This window comes from Vollenhovia emeryi, unplaced genomic scaffold (assembly GCF_000949405.1).
Source record: "Vollenhovia emeryi isolate VEMERY1.0 unplaced genomic scaffold, V.emery_V1.0 DF939282.1, whole genome shotgun sequence".
In the NCBI taxonomy this organism is placed as follows: domain Eukaryota; kingdom Metazoa; phylum Arthropoda; class Insecta; order Hymenoptera; family Formicidae; genus Vollenhovia; species Vollenhovia emeryi.
Window position 1 is genome coordinate 484,324 of NW_011967084.1, and position 17,158 is coordinate 501,481.

Sequence of the window (17,158 nt, forward strand, 5' to 3'; positions counted from 1 at the left end):
GCAAAGAGCAGATTGAACATAGAGGCTTCAAGCCTAATCTACAATGTGCTCTTTGCGCCTAGAAACATTCTATTTCATATAAACAAATTGAAACGCTTATAAAATTTGTCGACGATGCACGATTGTGTACAGTGCATAATATACAGTTTATCCACCCGCGCATTTTTTTAAACCGCATTTATCGAATACAAAATAGAATGTTTTTAGACGCAAAGAGCACATTGTAAATTAGGCTTTAGAAGTCGGAATAGAAAAGGAACGCGGGTCGAGGCGAATTCGCTCTCCGCGAGGGGGTCAATCCAACGAATGACTGAGAAATTATGGGTCTCTGGCGGAGACCTCGACGCGACGGTCGCACGCGAGGAGCGGCCAGCACGCCCGGCCCGGCTCGCGCCGCGCCTCACGCACACGTACGTCACCGTCGTCGTCGTCGTCGTCGTCGTCGGCGCCGCGCGACGTAACGCGACGCCGACGCGTGTGCACCAGTCGCGCACGGCGACGCGCATGGACGAGGCGCGCCGACCGCATGACGGCGCCACGAGAAACGGCGTCGCGACGCTGTCGTCAGGCGGCGCCGGTCGCGGCGAAACGTGGCGGGGTGCACGGCGCGGCGTGGAACGGTCAGGCGCCGCAGGCGGCGGGTAAGCAGACGGGAGAGTAGCGCGTTCGTCGCGTCGCCGCCGAGGACGACGACGACGACGACGACGATCGTCATCGGGCCGGTTTGAGCTCTCAGTCGCCGCGCGTCTCGCTCTCGTCCGCCCTCGCTGTTCCCAGAGACTCTCGCTACGAGCGTCCGAGTGCGAGCGCGCACACGCGCTCCTACCCCGTCCTGCCTCTATCGCGTCTCCTCTCCCTCACCCCGTGGCTCTCTGTCATTCATATCTCTTTTTCCGTCTGCACGTTCTCCCGGCGCGACGCTGTCTCTCTCTTTCTCACTCTCTCTTATGCGACGCTCACCGCTCGCCGTCTACACCCAGTCTACGGTCGCTCGGGTCGGCCGGCCGCCGGCGAGGAGACTGCCGCTCGGAACCCCAGCCCGAAGAAGAGCCGGCCTAATCTAGAGAGAGCGGCCGGCGAGCGAGCGTGACTACTCGAGCGTGTTACGTTGTACGCGCGTGGTGTGCTCGCGCGATGCGTCGGCGCCCGCGCCCGCGCCCGCGTGTGTCGTGCGTGTGCTACTGCGTGTGGCATCGTGCCGGCGTAAGACGATCCATCTTCCTCCGCGCGCGTCATCGTTCTCGCCGGTTCGTCGCCTCGACGCCGTCCTGCCGCCAGTGACTGGGCTAATCGAGCTCCGCGGAGCGATCCTCGCATGGCTGTCGACGAGGAGGCGACGCTCGGAGCCGCGCCGGCGGCAACGAGGAGGTACGACGTCGCGACGCCGCGGTCTCGTCGCGCGAGTTTTGAGCCCGGTAGGAGAGCGATCGAATTTCCGCGCGAGCGCTTTGTGTACGCGACTCGATTCACCCTCAGGGAATCCCGAGCTTCTCTGGGCAGCCAGTTGCCGCTGGTCGGAGGGAGTTTTTATTCTTTGAGCGAGCTCTCGCTCACGTGCGAAACGACGACCGTACGTGCCGTGTCGGCGCGAGTGCCGGTCGGTCGATTGCGTGCGCCAATCCTTTTGAATCCTGCGAGATAGGTGTGCGTGTGTACGTGCTAAGATAAATTAACTCTTTATTTTTAGCCCCGTCGCTTTACGGCCGCCCAGTAATCAAAACTTGTTTCGCCGACGCTCTTTTTATATAATTGGACAGCTTTTCAGACAACTTAGCGGTCTTTGTGTCTCGTAATTGAGAGATGAATTACATAAGTTTCGTACGGGGGAAAATACACGGCGAACGACATTGCGCGGCTCAATTAGCGATTTACAACACGTTAATTATATCCTTAGAAAGATTCAGCTGTTGGACGCTCGATATTAAAATGTAAACGGGACAGATCATATTTTCGTTATAGATTCACCACGAAATTCCATTTACGGAAATATTTCGCGACAGCTACGCGGTATTTATGTTTCAATTGTACAACGTAAATTGACGTTTGTTGATGCAATTAAATCAATAATTAATGTCATCTGCGCGAGCAGCGTTCAAATGCTATATCATTATCGCGCAACTCCGTAGATATCGATAGATTGAGTCATCCTCCAATTTTTTTCTATTAAAATTCCAATCGTGTCGTTTAATATATGAGCAGAATAATCGAATGAGCATTGCGTCTATCTACGGCGATGCTCTCACGATCGGACCAAGCGAATCATATACAATGAATCACAACAATATTCATACAGTGGCTTCAAACGGTCGATATATCTTCCGAGATCATTTTTATGGAGGAGAACGTGTACTGTATTAATTAATTTCGCAGAACGATAAATTTTATAAACGAATTACCAATTTGTAACAGATACAAGAAATTACGGCAAAGGTATTCACCAACTTGGATACCACGCGGTTATCAAGAACGTGGAATTAATATTATAAGTAATCGATGAATCGTTCTTGGATTTAATTGTACTGTTTAGATGATCTCGACGAATTATACGTATATACATTTTTCTTTTCTGAAGCGACACCAATATTCCGGTTTTATCTCCCTTCAATGTTAATCATAAATATTCGATGTTTCGTTGAATCGCTTGCTGAATTTAATTCAACATTTTTAGATGATCTCAACCAATTATATGTATACATATTTTGTATACGTATTATCACGAGACATGGTACTTAGTGTCTCGCGCGCGAGACCGACCGTGGGCTTGTTTTCTGTTCCTGCACTGGTGAACTAGTGCAGTAAGCTAGAATGAGAAAAAATATACTTGTCTTACTCCAATTTATTGCACTAGTTCACCAGTGCAGGAACAGAAAACAAGCCCCGTGTAGTTTACGCGAGTTGACGGGCCCTTAGATTTTCGGATCTCAACAACGGCTGATCCGATGACATTCGAAGTGCGCTCAATCGATAGCTTGGGTTCGATTTGCATAATAAAAGTGTTTTTACATGTATATCCCCACTAATGCCTAGAGGGGGATTACTTTATCTTATTTATCTTGTTTTATCTTATTTAATCTTATTTTATCTTTATAATGCCCCAGCAAGGTCTAATGTTGAAACTAATGTCGAAAAAATGCCCAGCAATGCCGCAAATCTGTACACCGCAATACACTCGGCGGTTTCCCCCTCGGTGTTTTTCCTTTCTGAAATAACACCAGTATTCTGTTTTAATCTCCATTCAATGTTAAACAATCGATATCTCGTTGAATCGTCCTTAGATCTAATTCTACTTTCATATTTTTTTTCTGAAGTAACATCAGTTCTGTTTTTATCTCCATTTTAATTATCCCTATAGATCGGGAACAATTAGTTAATTAGTATTACACATATATCTGTGACAATTTTGTCTTCTACGAAGATGTCAATCGGTTGAAGTCGCGAGTCAGGCGGCCAGAAGGGACGGTCGAGCTGGATGAGAAGTACAAACACCACTGTGACTCATTGCGTGCGCGTACATGAATGCGCTCACCCGCCGCGGGAGAGACGCTCGCTACGGCGTGCACACACGCGTGTGCACGCTCGTGTTTCATTTGAATCCTAACGAGACGGACGTGCCATGCCATTCCTCCTGCATGAGTCCTGTTATGTACAGGTGACCGTCGCCGACCGTCGCGCGGCTCGGTGCTTCCTAAACGCCGTTCGCCTTGCGAGGTGGTGTGCGCGCGAACGACGTACGAACCTTTGAACCATAGAAAGATACACGATGCACAACATAACGTACAATGCGGCGGAGATTATGACGTTGCGCGAGATGAAACGGGAACGCTCGAGTCCGTCTCTCCTTCGTTCTCTTTCATCTCGCTTTCGCGGCCGCGTAAGATCCGTTGCGTCAGCATTCACGGTCCTTTCCTGTTTATTCGATAAAGAACCTCGGAGATTAGCTAATTGTAAATCATCTGTCGTTAAATACGGTTACACCTTAGGGTATAACGTTTTCTAGTCTTACGAAGTGGAAAAAGGTAAGGCCCGATTTCACCAACGACCCTTAACTTTAGCTTAATTCGTTCGCTTTCTCTTTCCAACTGTTACTTTAGAAAGAGACAAACGTGAATTAAACTAACAATAAGATTAAAGTTAAGCGGTGTTTAGTGAAACCGGGTCTAAAGTCTGGTTTCACCAACGTTGTTTAACTTTAAGCCAAGCTTGATTCGTTAATTCTTTGTCTCTTTCCAACTGTTACTTTAGAGAGAGACAAACGTGAATTAAACCAAGATTAAAGTTAAGTGAGACGACGTTTGGTGAAACCGGGCCTAAGGCCCCTTAACTTTAATTCACGTTTGTCTCTTTCTAAAGTAACAGTTGAAAAGAGGCAGGGAACGAACTAAGCTAAGCGTAAAGTTAAACAACGTTGGTGAAATCGGGCCTTCGAAGTAATTTAAACCGAGATTAAAGTTAATCTGCATTGGTAGAAACGGGCATTAGAGGATATTCCGTTCTCTATGGTTAAACGCGAATTGCAGGACGATTCAAGCGATTGACATCCTCGTAGAAGGCAAAGTTGTCACGGATATATAGAGGAAAGTCCTCTATTACGAGACAGAGGCTTCTAATATGAGATAGCAGCTTTTCAACATCAAAATTTAGTCGCAAATCTTTATTCCCAACGACTACACGATCTAACAATGAATTTTCCACCAAGCAAATTTCGCTCCAAGCAATGAATTCATATGGTAGAATCAACAGCCGATGCCTATTAATTTAACAGAAACCCCGCTGTCTCATATTAGGAGCCTATCACAATAGCGGACTTTACTATTTCTTTCGATCTATATAAATATTATAAATAATCAAAATAGAGGTAAAAACAGAATTGATGTAACTTCCGTAAAAAAACATGCACGTGTATAATCCGTCGAGATCATCTAAAAAGTAGATCTGAGGGCGATTTTTTTTACAACATCGGGACTCGTCGGAGCAGGACAATCGTTAGTGCTCGGTATCAAAGAGCACGTATTACTGTCGACGGAAATGTGTAACAAACGTGTAACCTAGAGAAAAAGTATAATGATTTTCTAATTTAATAACACGCGTGTCGCGCGAGCCGACGCGCCGCGGCCGCGGCTGCGGTCGGCGATAAGGCCGGGGCGTCTAAAAGCGAGCCGGCGCGGCGCGAGGATGTGGATTTCGCGTGCGGATGATGACGTAGACGTGATACGCCCGCGGTGGCGTAGAAATTGATCGGTTACGTTGTTGTGCGAGAGCCTTTAACCCTTCGCCTTCGGTTTAATTACCGGCACGCGAGCCCTCGTCCGGCGAACGGTGGCGCATTAAAGAGCCAGCTCGTTTCGAAAATCAATCCGCGCGCCAATTTGCGAGCCCTGCGATGCTCGGTCTTCCAAGGGCCCGAATCCTTCGAGTCACGCCGCGGTCTCGCAATAAGAAATCCTATCTTTCCTTCTTTGTCTCGCCGACTTTGCTCCAACAGTCTAGTTTCCATCGCTGTAAAAATATATAAAAATATGCGTAGAACGTTCTTTGCTAAATATGGTTCTTATGAATATGTATATTTGCGAGTCGACTCCAAGTCAATTTTCCTTTAGCGAAAATATCGAAGGAGATAAATATCTAAACGGAGAGAATTGACTTTTAAAGTTTAGCGAAAATAACAGAGGCGATAAATATCTAAACGGGGAGAAGTGATTTTTGAAGTTTAGCGATTCAAACTTGGTTAAAGAATCTGCGCCAAGTAAGTCAGCACACGGAGAGAATTTTCTTTTAAAATTTACTGAAAATCATAATCGTGGGACAACATGGCGTTTCGAAGAATTTTATAAGTTTTTAAAATTTCAAAATCTTGGAGTTTTCATGTATACACAAATGTTTATAAAAATTGAAGTACTATTGCAACAGCATATTCTCGACACCAAATCAAGTAAAAAAAATCCCGTATCATTTTTCCTCACGATAAACATTATCGAGTTATCGTATGATGAATATTGAAAAAGTTGCCAAGTTTTCTTTGAATATCTCAAAAATTATTAGACAAATGAAAAAATGTTTCAGACAAAAGTTGTTCCAATTAATTAATAAGAAAAGATGATATAATAAGAAATTAAGGTTTCCGTTTAAAAAATTCAAGGTGACCTTCACGTGATCTTCAAGCAACTATTCAAGATCAAATTAATGACACCATCTTATGTCCCCCTTGAAACCATATAACTTTTGTCTCAAACAATTGTTTCTAAAATGCATAGTTTTCGAAAAATTTAGGGGTTTCCACACTTTTTCCTCGCCCTGTACACAAAAGATATGTATGCGTATCTGCAACAACTCGGCAGCAATTTTCAAAACGTTTTGCAATACAAGCGCGAGCTTTACAAAACGTTCAGATAACGTCCTACGTCATTATCAATACGTTCTCGTATTCTCGCTCCGCGCGCTCACGTAAACGCATTAACACCTACGGATATGTACTCCTTAGTTTGACGCTCGGGAATCGCTAATGCAACAAGAATACGCGCCGCAGGCCTCTCGAGCGTGGCGTAGGAGGAGCCCGCGGACTCGTCTTCGTGAATGTCGCGTGAATCCGAGAACACTCACGCGATACTCGCGGCGATATGAAGACGTAAAACGTTCCACGGTTTCGTGTGAGTGCGGAATTAACCCACTTTGTGCGACTAATTTGAAATTGAGTAGAGCATTTCGTGTATTTCGGCGTACACGGCTCGTCTCATACATTACGATATTACGTGGGCCCGATTACGATGTAAATAACTGATACCGCGTGCACACAATACACGCTATACGCGATCGTGTAATATTTGTTGAGATAGATTTGGGCGGTGATTGCGTACGGGCGGATAATATCAATTTAGATAACATCAGTTGTCGACATTACGCAGATATACATAATGTATAAAGCGCTTCTCGCTGACAATGAGCGCGATTATTTCCACGCTACTTCTCTCGAAGTCGCGGATCCTTCGGTCAGTCTCGAGTCGATTGTTGACTTTGAGGGAATGTCGAGGTATTCGTAGACTTCGTCATCCCCTCAAAAGAGAAGGCAGTCGAGCTACCGTATCTTTACACGAATTTATTTAATTGCAGGTATCTGTCGCAGTGTTTGACACGCGAAGAGCGGAGCTAAACGGGTGAACACGATTCTAAATCTCTCAGGATAATGCGCGTACTGACAATTGATGATTTTATCGCATGGACCGGAGTGAATAATTTCTCATTTGCGACGGGCGGTAAGAGGGCACCGAAGGAGATGCGTAACGTGATGAAATAATTGGACGTATGTATGCAAGAAAAGCTCCACTACTCTCACTTAGCCTTGTACGAGTGAAACGAGAGTGCCCCCCGATGCCGAAAAAGGGGCAATTTCTGCCAAACGTGCCCGATTCCTGAAGGGGCATGCCAGAACATTTTCGTTCGTTCACGTAGACTCGCGTAAGAATTTCTTGGCTAGAGAAACCATGGAGGATATAAAAGTGCCGAACCTAGGGCAGGCCGCGTCGGCCGCGTGCTCTATGGCGACGAATTTCCTGGCGCCGGTGAAGACCGAGCGCCAGATCTACGAGAATTCGATGCTCGAGGACGATCCCAATGCCAACTCGGTGGTGCCGACCTCGCAGGAGGACAGAACCGTGCCCAGGTGGGGCCCGAATCACAAAGGCGCCCAGGAGCTCGCGAATCTGTACAGCACCGGTACGTAGCGCCCCTTGTCTCGCCGTCGCTTCGTGCCCGAAATCGACTGTCCTCGTTTCCCGTATCTCTGCAAGCATTTTGTATTTGCATAGCGATAACAAAACACCACTGTCCTCCTTAAAATTTATGAGTTGCCAAGAATCTATTATTTATGGTATACACCTTAAAATTTTTGCCTCATCACGAAAATAAAAGAAAGCGATATTCGTCAGCGTGCAATGATTTATGTAGGATTTCAATGAATTTTTAAGAGGCAAATGCATGGACGCACCTTTTACCGTTTCTGTTTTAGCGACTCCCAGAACTTTTCGACAGTCTGCTTTTACATATATTGCTGTGAAAAAATTTATATGTTAAATATTTATATATTAAAGACAAATATTTATGATAGAAATAATTACAATAAATTGTACTGACAACGGTACTTCCAGGGAAGAGAACACAAGAGTGCATCTGCGTGGGAATCTGCATCACTCTTATAGCCGTGAACTCTTTGTTCGTGCTCATCAGGTTACGACTGGAAAATTTTAGTTCCATAGCAATAGCTGCACTGTGCGGTATCATCACGGCCGACTTTGGCTCCGGTCTGGTTCATTGGGCCGCGGATACCTGGGGATCCGTTGAACTTCCGATTCTGGGGAAGGTGAGGGCGTCTGGAATGTAGAAACGAGCCAGTGCTTGCGGAATGAAATTGTAATTTACAAAGAGCTCCTTTTCTCTCTTTCTAGAATTTTCTACGACCATTTCGCGAGCATCACATAGATCCCACCAGTATAACGAGACACGACTTCATAGAGACTAACGGTGATAATTTTATGGTCGCGATACCAGTCCTGTCCAAACTCACATGGGACTTTCTAACGTTGCCTGAAGTGGAGATGCAACAGAAGTTCGTGTGGACGTGCTATTGGTTCCTGCTTGCCATTTTTGTAGCAATGACTAATCAGGTAAATCTCCAATTAGAGAAATACGTATATCTCGTAAATATTTTAGCTCCAGCAAAAATCGTCTTTTAGAGTATTAACGGTGTGATTTAATTTTAATTAAACGTAATATTTACGCGAGAGTGCGCTCCTCCATAAATCACTGTGCAATTAATGGATATACAATGTACTTTTTAGATACACAAGTGGTCGCACACGTATTTCGGTTTACCCACCTGGGTTATATGGCTTCAAGAGCACAGGATTATCCTGCCGAGGAAGCATCATCGCGTGCACCACGTCGCGCCCCACGAGACTTACTTTTGCATCACCACGGGATGGCTGAACTGGCCTTTAGAAAAACTTCACTTTTGGTACATTCTGGAGGTGATAATTGAGTGGTCCATCGGCTGTAAACCCAGAGCCGACGATCTGAAATGGGCGCAAAAACGCTCTTGAGAATTAATAATTGTCCTCCCTTCGCTATTGTACATTTTACTATACGATCGAGATATCGAGATCTAACGTTCGGCTAAACGTCGGAAACACAACAAATCACAAACATCGAACTGTGAAATAGAGATTAAGTGGAAGATTTTTATGGGCAATAGTAAAAAAAAAAGAGAAGCTTGTATACATGGAATTCTTAATTGTTCGAAGAGGTATCGAGTATATATATATATATAAATATATATATAAATATATAAATACTTCTTTCTTTTCGTACTGTGAGGCCTTTTCTCTGAAGACAAAGTGTACAAGGATAATAGCATTACTCGATATGCTTTTAAAGTTTACACGTTTTTAATACGTACGCGCAATAATACGTGTATATATTATATACATATACATATATATTATTATATACATGTACGACAAATAAGGAATAAGCATAAATTTCAGAATCACGCTTACCAAATTGCAATCTGACAAGTCTGTCAACACCACTATGTCGATAACGTCTTTGTGTACCGCACAATCATCGGCGTAAATTGCACAAACTATAAACATTTATTTTAACACGATATACAGAGCAATTCGAGAGGCAACCGTGATATTAAGAGCCAGATACGAGGCGTAATAATAAGCTGAAATACCTCATATTTTTTTAAAAACATGATTGCATTTTTCTAATGTGTGGTTACGCAAACAAAAGTAAATATTATAAAAATTATATGCTAATATACATGATAGATACGCACATATATATTTATATATATATGATTTCTGCGTATACATATATCTATATACATACACACACATATACATAATTCGATTATTAATTATATAAACATATTTGGCAATTATCGATTAAGGCAAAATCAATTATGAAGAATATTGTTTATATTAACGTTTAAACATTATTAAGGAAATCTGTTTTCTCTTTTTTTTTGTTAAAACGCAACTACAACGCTTATCGATAAGTGCTCCAATATCATCTCTTACACAAACAAAATTAAACTCCCTGAACCTCCCGGAACATTTACATGAAATTAATCAAAATCCTGTTTTTCCATATACATTTAAAATTATCAAAATTGCCAATGTCAAATTTTCGCAATTGTATATTCAGTGCTTGGGCCTAGTATTTGAATCATTGACCTTATATACTAACAATAAGTCCATGATTCAACGACACAATTTTTCAATTTGTAAATATTTTTTTACACTTCGTCAAAGGACGCCAACGAAGTCGAATATAAAAAAAATTTTATCACGTTTCCGTCTTGCGATAATTTAAATTTTTTCTCACGTATTTCTTAACTTTTATAAAATTGGCAATCAGGTTCTCTCTTTCTTACAAGGATATTGATTTTATCATTAAAACCTGGGGCTAAGAACTGTACGGTCGACGTTAGACTGCCTGTTATTGTGTGTTTTGCTTAGCAACAAGACGCATGTCTAGTCTAATGTGCATGTCTAATGCATGTTGAACAGAACAACACGTGTAAACATAAGTGGACGAATCTTATTATAGAGAAATAATATAAACAAAGCAGAGAAATATAACAGAAGCATATGAATTAATAACAAATTTTTTTTAATGAGTACGTGCTACGAAGGACTTGGTTACGCGACGCGCATATTCCTTTACACACTGATTACACTTCTTAGCTCGCAATATGTAATCAGAGGAGAAAAATCTCGAGGTGCTATTGTAAGCATAAGTACGAGTCGTAGGTTCAGGGACCAAAGACAAGACTTATCGCTCTATCTTGTAACGATTTTCTCAACGCTTGATCTAATTTAAGTTAAGTATAACGATGCAGTTTACTGTACATACCGATGCGTCCAAATTTGGCAATGTTTTTGCTTCTTTTACAAACGCTTCTGCGCTTGATATCGAAGATTTCAACTGCATCGCCGCGGATACGTTCGGCATATTTTATGTAGAACTTCACCGTGATCTATGTTCCTCACACGCAAATCAGTAATAATGTCCTCTGAACGAAATAATATTTATAAGAAATCGCAGTTATTGTAATTATTGTACTCATTGTTATTGTTGTTGTTGTTATTGTTGTAAGAGACAGAGTGCAAAGTTTAAGTGAAAACTTCATCAGGTAAGAAAAACTCAGTCAGGTCTGCAACTTCCTCATTCTTGTTTACGACGCGCGAATCATTCAACATTCGTCGTGAATTATTGACGCTTGCTGTGAAACATTAGATCCAAAGAGATAAATTAATTTATTTATTTATTTACGCATAAATCACACGTACGAAATGTAACACAGATTCTTCCGTTTCTTTCTTGAATCCTCTCACACGCGACGCTTTTACAAGTGAGTTGATATAAAATAATTTTATAAATGTCTCAAAAGTCGTGAATGTTTGTATCAAATTCTGATTTATGTGGGGGAGATGAACGTGCTTTATATAATAATAAATAACGAGAAAACAAAGCTACAAAAAAATGTGAATTCCGTTAAGTAAATGCGAACGAAAGACGGGAAACGTTTACTAGACCATACAGAACGCTGCTAATCAAATGTTAGAAATTTGTAACACGGGTAGAAACGTAGAATTATTTACGTGCAAAACGGTAATAGAAAATTGGTAAGAATCTATTGGGCTAATACATTTACATTCCAGAAATTTTTTTTTGAAAGAGCATTCGAAGAATCAGTTGTTTAATTATAGTAATATTACTAGTGAATAGCCAACACGTATGTTACCTATTGAATTTGTTAAACTACGGTCATAACTATAAAATGATGTCTGCTCGTTTACTCCGACTGTGACATTAACAATACTAAAAAAATGTACAACGTTTTATTTCCGTTCATATGTTTTGCCCACTTGCAAGCAGCTCCGTAAGGGAGATAAAAATTTCGTTTCGCTTGGCTCTCGTAACAATGAGAGTGAAACCTAGTTAAAATGCGCCGAAGGAGAACTTGGGTATAACACAAGAAATTTGTGCAGTTATAAGCGACAATGCAGTAATACATTTGGAAATTAAGATCAGAGCGTGTCCGATCTTAAAGTTAAATTCGTAGTGGCGAAGCGTAAGTTGCGAGGAGGAAAAAGAGATGTGAATTCAGGTGTACTCTAAAAATATGCCCGCAAAATATTTATCTAAATAAGTTACCGCGCGCGACAACGCATATGTATAAGAAAATAATCGAGGAGAGGTAAAGCCAAGTGAAGTGAAGCCGTTGCAGCTGTACCGCTATTTTCAAACGATCGTAACTGCGCGTCTCGACCACGCATTGCGCTAATTGTCTTAGTCGTTCGATATACTTTATTCCAAGGTCCGTTTCTACTCCGAAAATATCTCGCCGAATGCGTTAATCGAATATTCTTTTAAACGTGACGTCACGACGTTGACATCTCGTTTGTGCTCACCTTTCCTTTCAAGCCATGTAACTCGAGCCATTTCGCCCAAGTCTCGGCACAATTAAATAAGTACTAAGAGACGTTACATTAAGAGCAATCGACGCATCCGCTGCTGCTGAAAGTACAAAGAGAATAAAAGACAAGCCGTCGCTTCTAAGCCTGCATATTACTAACGTATTTTATATTCATTGTAAAAACACTTTGCATATGTTACCTATGCGCATCTCCTTTTGCATAAGCGTACGTGTATTGGATCACCGACAACGACTAATGACTAATTTTGTGGTGTAATCTCAGCGTTTCTTTGTTCGAATTGTCAACGGATTGAATATTGTTTTTGTACTCGTTTCTCTTTCTTTTTAGTTTTTAGTACAACTCGCGTGAAACACCAGCTAGGAGAGCAATTCGAAACAGAAATCAAAACGAGCCACGACTTTTGTATTGCCCCAAGTACGTTTTTTGATAAAATCTATCGTCGATAGATAACTGATATACGAAGGTCGTAATTGCAATGAAATAGAAGCGTTTGAGTAGCTTGTCGCATAGGAAACAGGTGCATGTTGAGGAATGGACTGAGGACTATACATAAATAGATGCGGAGCGTGACAATTTTAATTCCTCCGCGCGATTAAAATGAAGCCAGACGACTGTTCAGGAAAACTATTTGATCAAAGTTATTTCGTTCCGAAAGGGAACCTTTTATTACTTATTTCTTATAACTACTTTGTTGTAGAAATTTGCTAGATTTTAATAATGAAAAAAAGTCGTTAGCAAATCTTAAAATACGAGTCCTATCTAGGATGAAACTTCTATTATAATCATAAGATATCCTCCTCAGAGGAGGAAGGAAGCTCCTTGATTTACATATTTGATCTAATACACTTTTTTTTCAACAGTCGCTGGAACGTAATTGCCGGGAGGAATTGAATCGGAAACGCGCTGTGCAAACATTTCTCTTTGTAGAGCGACAGTATGAATTTTCTATAATTGTAAATTTATAGATTCGATAACACGACAGCCGTCTAAACCTAAACGATACATCGGGATGCCTTTGATATTGTCGAAGTAATAAAGGGGGGGGGGGAACTACCTGAGACTACTACGGAAAATCATGTATGCTGTTACAGTGTAATAAAAAATTTTATTCTAACTAGTCCGTTTCTCCCTCCGAGTGTGCGTCCTAGTAAAAAATGATTCGACATCGATCGACGAGTCGTTTCTCGCTGGGGCCCGATTTATGGCTCTTGCCGACTTTTGCAGATCAACGCGACAACACGATGTGCGACGTGCGGAAACCCAGGATGCTCTCCCGTAAAACTTGTACGCTCGTTGGATAATCGCGCGTCGCGTTGGTCTACAAAAGTCATTATTCGCCATTGAACGACAAAGACAGACGATGAAGATTCGATATTGCTCGAAACTGCTCCTCGTGACATCGTCGATTCTTCCCTAATGGCACAGTGCAGTTTATCATATATGCAGTTATTATATATGCAGCTAAATATTGGTTAATCATTGGCCCAATATTTGATTGTATTGGGCCAATGTTTAGCCAATGCACTGTGCTACCAGGGTCGTATTCGTTTGTAATTCGTAAAAGGAGAATCGATATAGTAGATTCTGTAATAATCATTAAAGGCCTATGTCCACGATGCTAGAACTTGATCCAAGTTCTAGTTCTGAGAGATATGTAGCCAATCAACTTGCAGCTTTTCTGTAAGAGATGCAAGTTGATTGGCTACACATTTTTCAAAACTAGAACTTTGACACAGTTCTTGGATCGTGGACACAAGGCTTTAGAGGAGCCTAAAGTCATCTTCTTTACAGACACATTCGAATATAGTTTTTGCGCTGGAAAATGTTTTCATTAGCTTTCATATGCACAAAATAATGCCAGAATAAGTTGCGGACCGCATAGCAGAACATTTTCATACATAAAACACTCGGGTCAGAAATTAATGAAAAAGATATAGGTATTTGAAATTTTCAATTCTTTCATCGTGAGCAATTTAAAATTGACTTGATAAAATTACAGAATTCTTCCACGCGATTATAGTACGCATAAAAACCAAGCGGGGGATTCACGACTTTATGTAAAGAACAAAGAGAAGTGCGAGACACGTGTAATTTATTGTCAAAAATATCTCTTTATTCAGTTTTATACCTTGATATCTTGGAGCGAACAGACGAATCATTTTTACATTTCTATGGGGAAGCAGCACAAACGAAACCCTTATTCCTTGGAATTCAGCAGATCTATGTACGCTTGCGCGATTAGATCTTCTCCTTTTACGAACAGTGCTTGCATGAGATCATTAGCGATCTTCTGTGCAGCTTCTACGTCCTGACCTTGTTGCATCACTACCTATATCAATGTATCATTGCAAATTGACTGCATCTCTACCGATACAAGGTGCACATAACGCAGTAAGTGGATCTACAAACCTCTAATTCTAAATAGGAACCTAAACCGTCGACTTGGTCAATGTGTATTCGAGTTTGCCCGACCTTGAACAAGAGTCTCGTCTTTTTAACGACTCCTAGCACACCGTTGGATCGGGACAAATTCTCCGTGACAAGTTTTACCATATCTGGGTTTATCTCTACCAGCTCGTAAGTAGACAATTTTGGTCCCGTGACGTCAGGTCGCTTATACGAAATTAATTGTCCAGTACCGTCCTACAGGGTGAGAAAGAAGTGCCTTGCATTAAGATAATAGTACAATAATGTAACGTTAAAAGAGAATCAAGACTTGTACGCTTTTTCTCTCTAATATTTGAAAGTACACGAATCCTCTCTCTCTACCTTTCATTAAAAGTTAATATATTATTCTAAGCACCGAGATATTTCAATTTGCTGAAAATGAATGCGCCAATTGAAAAGTTAATAATTACTCCTACCTTAAACTTTCGCAATTTCAACCTTCCTTCATCTGTTTTGAAAAATATATCGTGCTGCTCGATTATAGTCTGAGGGGCATCGCTCAGCTCTTTGGCTCTCGCGACGGTACGCTCAACATCGCGAATTACGGCTTTGATCTCAACGTTATTGTGCATGCTTAAAAACGTCCAGGTTTCCTAAAATTGACAGAAATGTTACAATAAATAAATATAATTAAGGCAATATGAGTCGTCACAGGATCGAAGGTGATCGGACGAAGTGTCGTCAATTTAAAGAAACAAAACGTGTTGACATATTATATATTAAACGTTTCGGTCATCTCAAGTGACCCTCTTCAGTAATATAAAAAGAAAGGAAAGAAAAGTATATTGTAACCTACTAAATTACGCTATTAAAATTTGGTGAGTCATGGTCTTACATTTCGTTAGTATGACATATTAGTTGAATTTCACGATAATTGCGCAATTCGGAGTCGATAGTATTACGTCTCACATGTCCACCGTGTCTTCAACATGGCACGTGTCAGCAGTCAGATACTTCTTTTGGTATCGGAAAGGTTGTCTGAACTCTGGCGTCAAAAATTAATAAATAGGACGTTACGCAAATGAAGTAAAATGTGTGTCAATAAATCAAAGTTAACTATAAAGTAATGTTGTATCAATTTTATAAAACTACATTGAGTCAAATAATAAGAGGCACTTACTGCGATATAGAGAACGTTGGACACATAAAACGTTTACAGAGTTATCGATGTGTGAGGTCGTTAAGTTCGTGTTTTACTGACGGTGTTTCATAATTGTGTTTGTATATATGTAACGTGATGTGTAAGAGTCATTTCCAATGAGAAAAGTGTGATTGGTAAGAGACAATATCATGGACGAATCATCGAGGAGAATGTTTTTACGTGTTATTTTAAATTCTTTAATTTTTCTAGCAGAGGAAGATATGAATCTCCAAGCAATAATGTGTCTGTCTGGAGGTTAATACCATTCCTCTGCTCAATTATGTGTAACATTTCTGAGACCAATCGTCTCATGTAAAATGGCTCTTTGTCTAATATTATCGTTTCGTCAAAATCAAATGCATGGTCATTAGTTAAACAGTGTTCATGTATCACTGAAGGGTTGTTGCGGTTTAATTTTTTGTGTTCTTTTATACGTGTCGAAAGTAATCTACTTGTTTATCCCGTGTATGTTGTATTACAGTCCTTACATTTGATTTGGTACACCACCTTAGACAGATGTGTAATGACAGATGTGTAGTGACAGAAATGTGTATTAGTGGATTCTTACAAAATCCTATCTGATCTATTCATTACATTTGGTTTACAATTCCACGTCCATCCGATTAAAAGATATTTAAGCCGAAAGGTAGACACTCTACGTGTTTTACTTGTACATTTGTATAATATTATAAAGCTATTATACAAATTTCTTTCCTGATATACGCACTTTGTTTATCTGTTGATTTCAAATGTCTAACGTATCTGATTTTTTACACCGGGTGTGTCTTTCAGGACTGCGTTTAGAAACGTCACCTGAGCGTCTCAGTGTCCTTTTATTCTTGTTGCTCACGTACGTTAACAAGGATAAAATGATAAACTGGGGCAATCGGGTAATGTTTTGAATGCAGGGACCACGGCCATAGACGCAACGGGCCGCGATTAGCTGACGAATCAGGTAAACCAATCAGGATTTGGTAAACTCCCTATTTAATATACAATCCAGTAGTTCACATCCACTTTGTCAGGCGGCGCGTCAAGCGTTGGAAAAATCAAAGCTTAGAACATA

At 41.2% G+C, this 17,158-nt stretch overlaps 2 protein-coding genes and 1 long non-coding RNA gene across 7 annotated transcripts in view; 1 reads left to right on the plus strand and 2 right to left on the minus strand.

The window, feature by feature from the left end:
* Positions 1 to 10,106, plus strand: part of LOC105559297 (transmembrane protein 189) — a 23,602-nt gene extending 13,496 nt beyond the window's left edge. For 2 of the 5 annotated variants that reach the window (XM_012007483.1, XM_012007480.1), the window contains exons 2-5: positions 7,105 to 7,707; positions 8,139 to 8,350; positions 8,436 to 8,654; positions 8,829 to 10,106. In XM_012007483.1, coding sequence (XP_011862873.1) covers positions 7,476 to 7,707; positions 8,139 to 8,350; positions 8,436 to 8,654; positions 8,829 to 9,089 — 924 coding nt within the window. In that variant the 5' untranslated portion in view covers positions 7,105 to 7,475 and the 3' untranslated portion in view covers positions 9,090 to 10,106. Of the gene's footprint in view, positions 1 to 809; positions 1,369 to 1,396; positions 1,416 to 6,324; positions 6,645 to 7,104; positions 7,708 to 8,138; positions 8,351 to 8,435; positions 8,655 to 8,828 lie in introns of those variants that run through there. The other 3 variants (XM_012007479.1, XM_012007481.1, XM_012007482.1) reach the window with 3 other exon arrangements.
* Positions 7,692 to 8,200, minus strand: LOC105559296. The gene is made up of 3 exons (XR_001008733.1): positions 8,125 to 8,200; positions 7,979 to 8,041; positions 7,692 to 7,774 (listed from the first exon to the last, which is right to left on the minus strand). It is a non-coding gene; the product is annotated as an uncharacterized LOC105559296 (long non-coding RNA).
* A 4,488-nt stretch (positions 10,107 to 14,594) lies between the features above and the next one.
* Positions 14,595 to 16,572, minus strand: LOC105559300. The gene is made up of 5 exons (XM_012007487.1): positions 16,072 to 16,572; positions 15,787 to 15,936; positions 15,368 to 15,544; positions 14,913 to 15,146; positions 14,595 to 14,832 (listed from the first exon to the last, which is right to left on the minus strand). Exons 3-5 carry the CDS (start codon positions 15,521 to 15,523, stop codon positions 14,701 to 14,703), a joined length of 522 nt encoding a protein of 173 aa, XP_011862877.1. The 5' UTR covers positions 15,524 to 15,544; positions 15,787 to 15,936; positions 16,072 to 16,572; the 3' UTR covers positions 14,595 to 14,700.
* Positions 16,573 to 17,158: the final 586 nt, after the last annotated feature.

What these genes read in the sequence shown, in the direction of transcription:
- LOC105559300 (XM_012007487.1), bottom strand. Translation starts at nt 15,523, where the DNA reads ATGCACAATAACGTTGAGATCAAAGCCGTAATTCGCGATGTTGAGCGT. An exon ending in TGAAATTGCGAAAGTTTAAG is followed by an intron (nt 15,147 to 15,367) that starts GTAGGAGTAATT and finishes CTCACCCTGTAG; the next exon opens with GACGGTACTGGACAATTAAT. An exon ending in GTTCCTATTTAGAATTAGAG is followed by an intron (nt 14,833 to 14,912) that starts GTTTGTAGATCC and finishes ACATTGATATAG; the next exon opens with GTAGTGATGCAACAAGGTCA.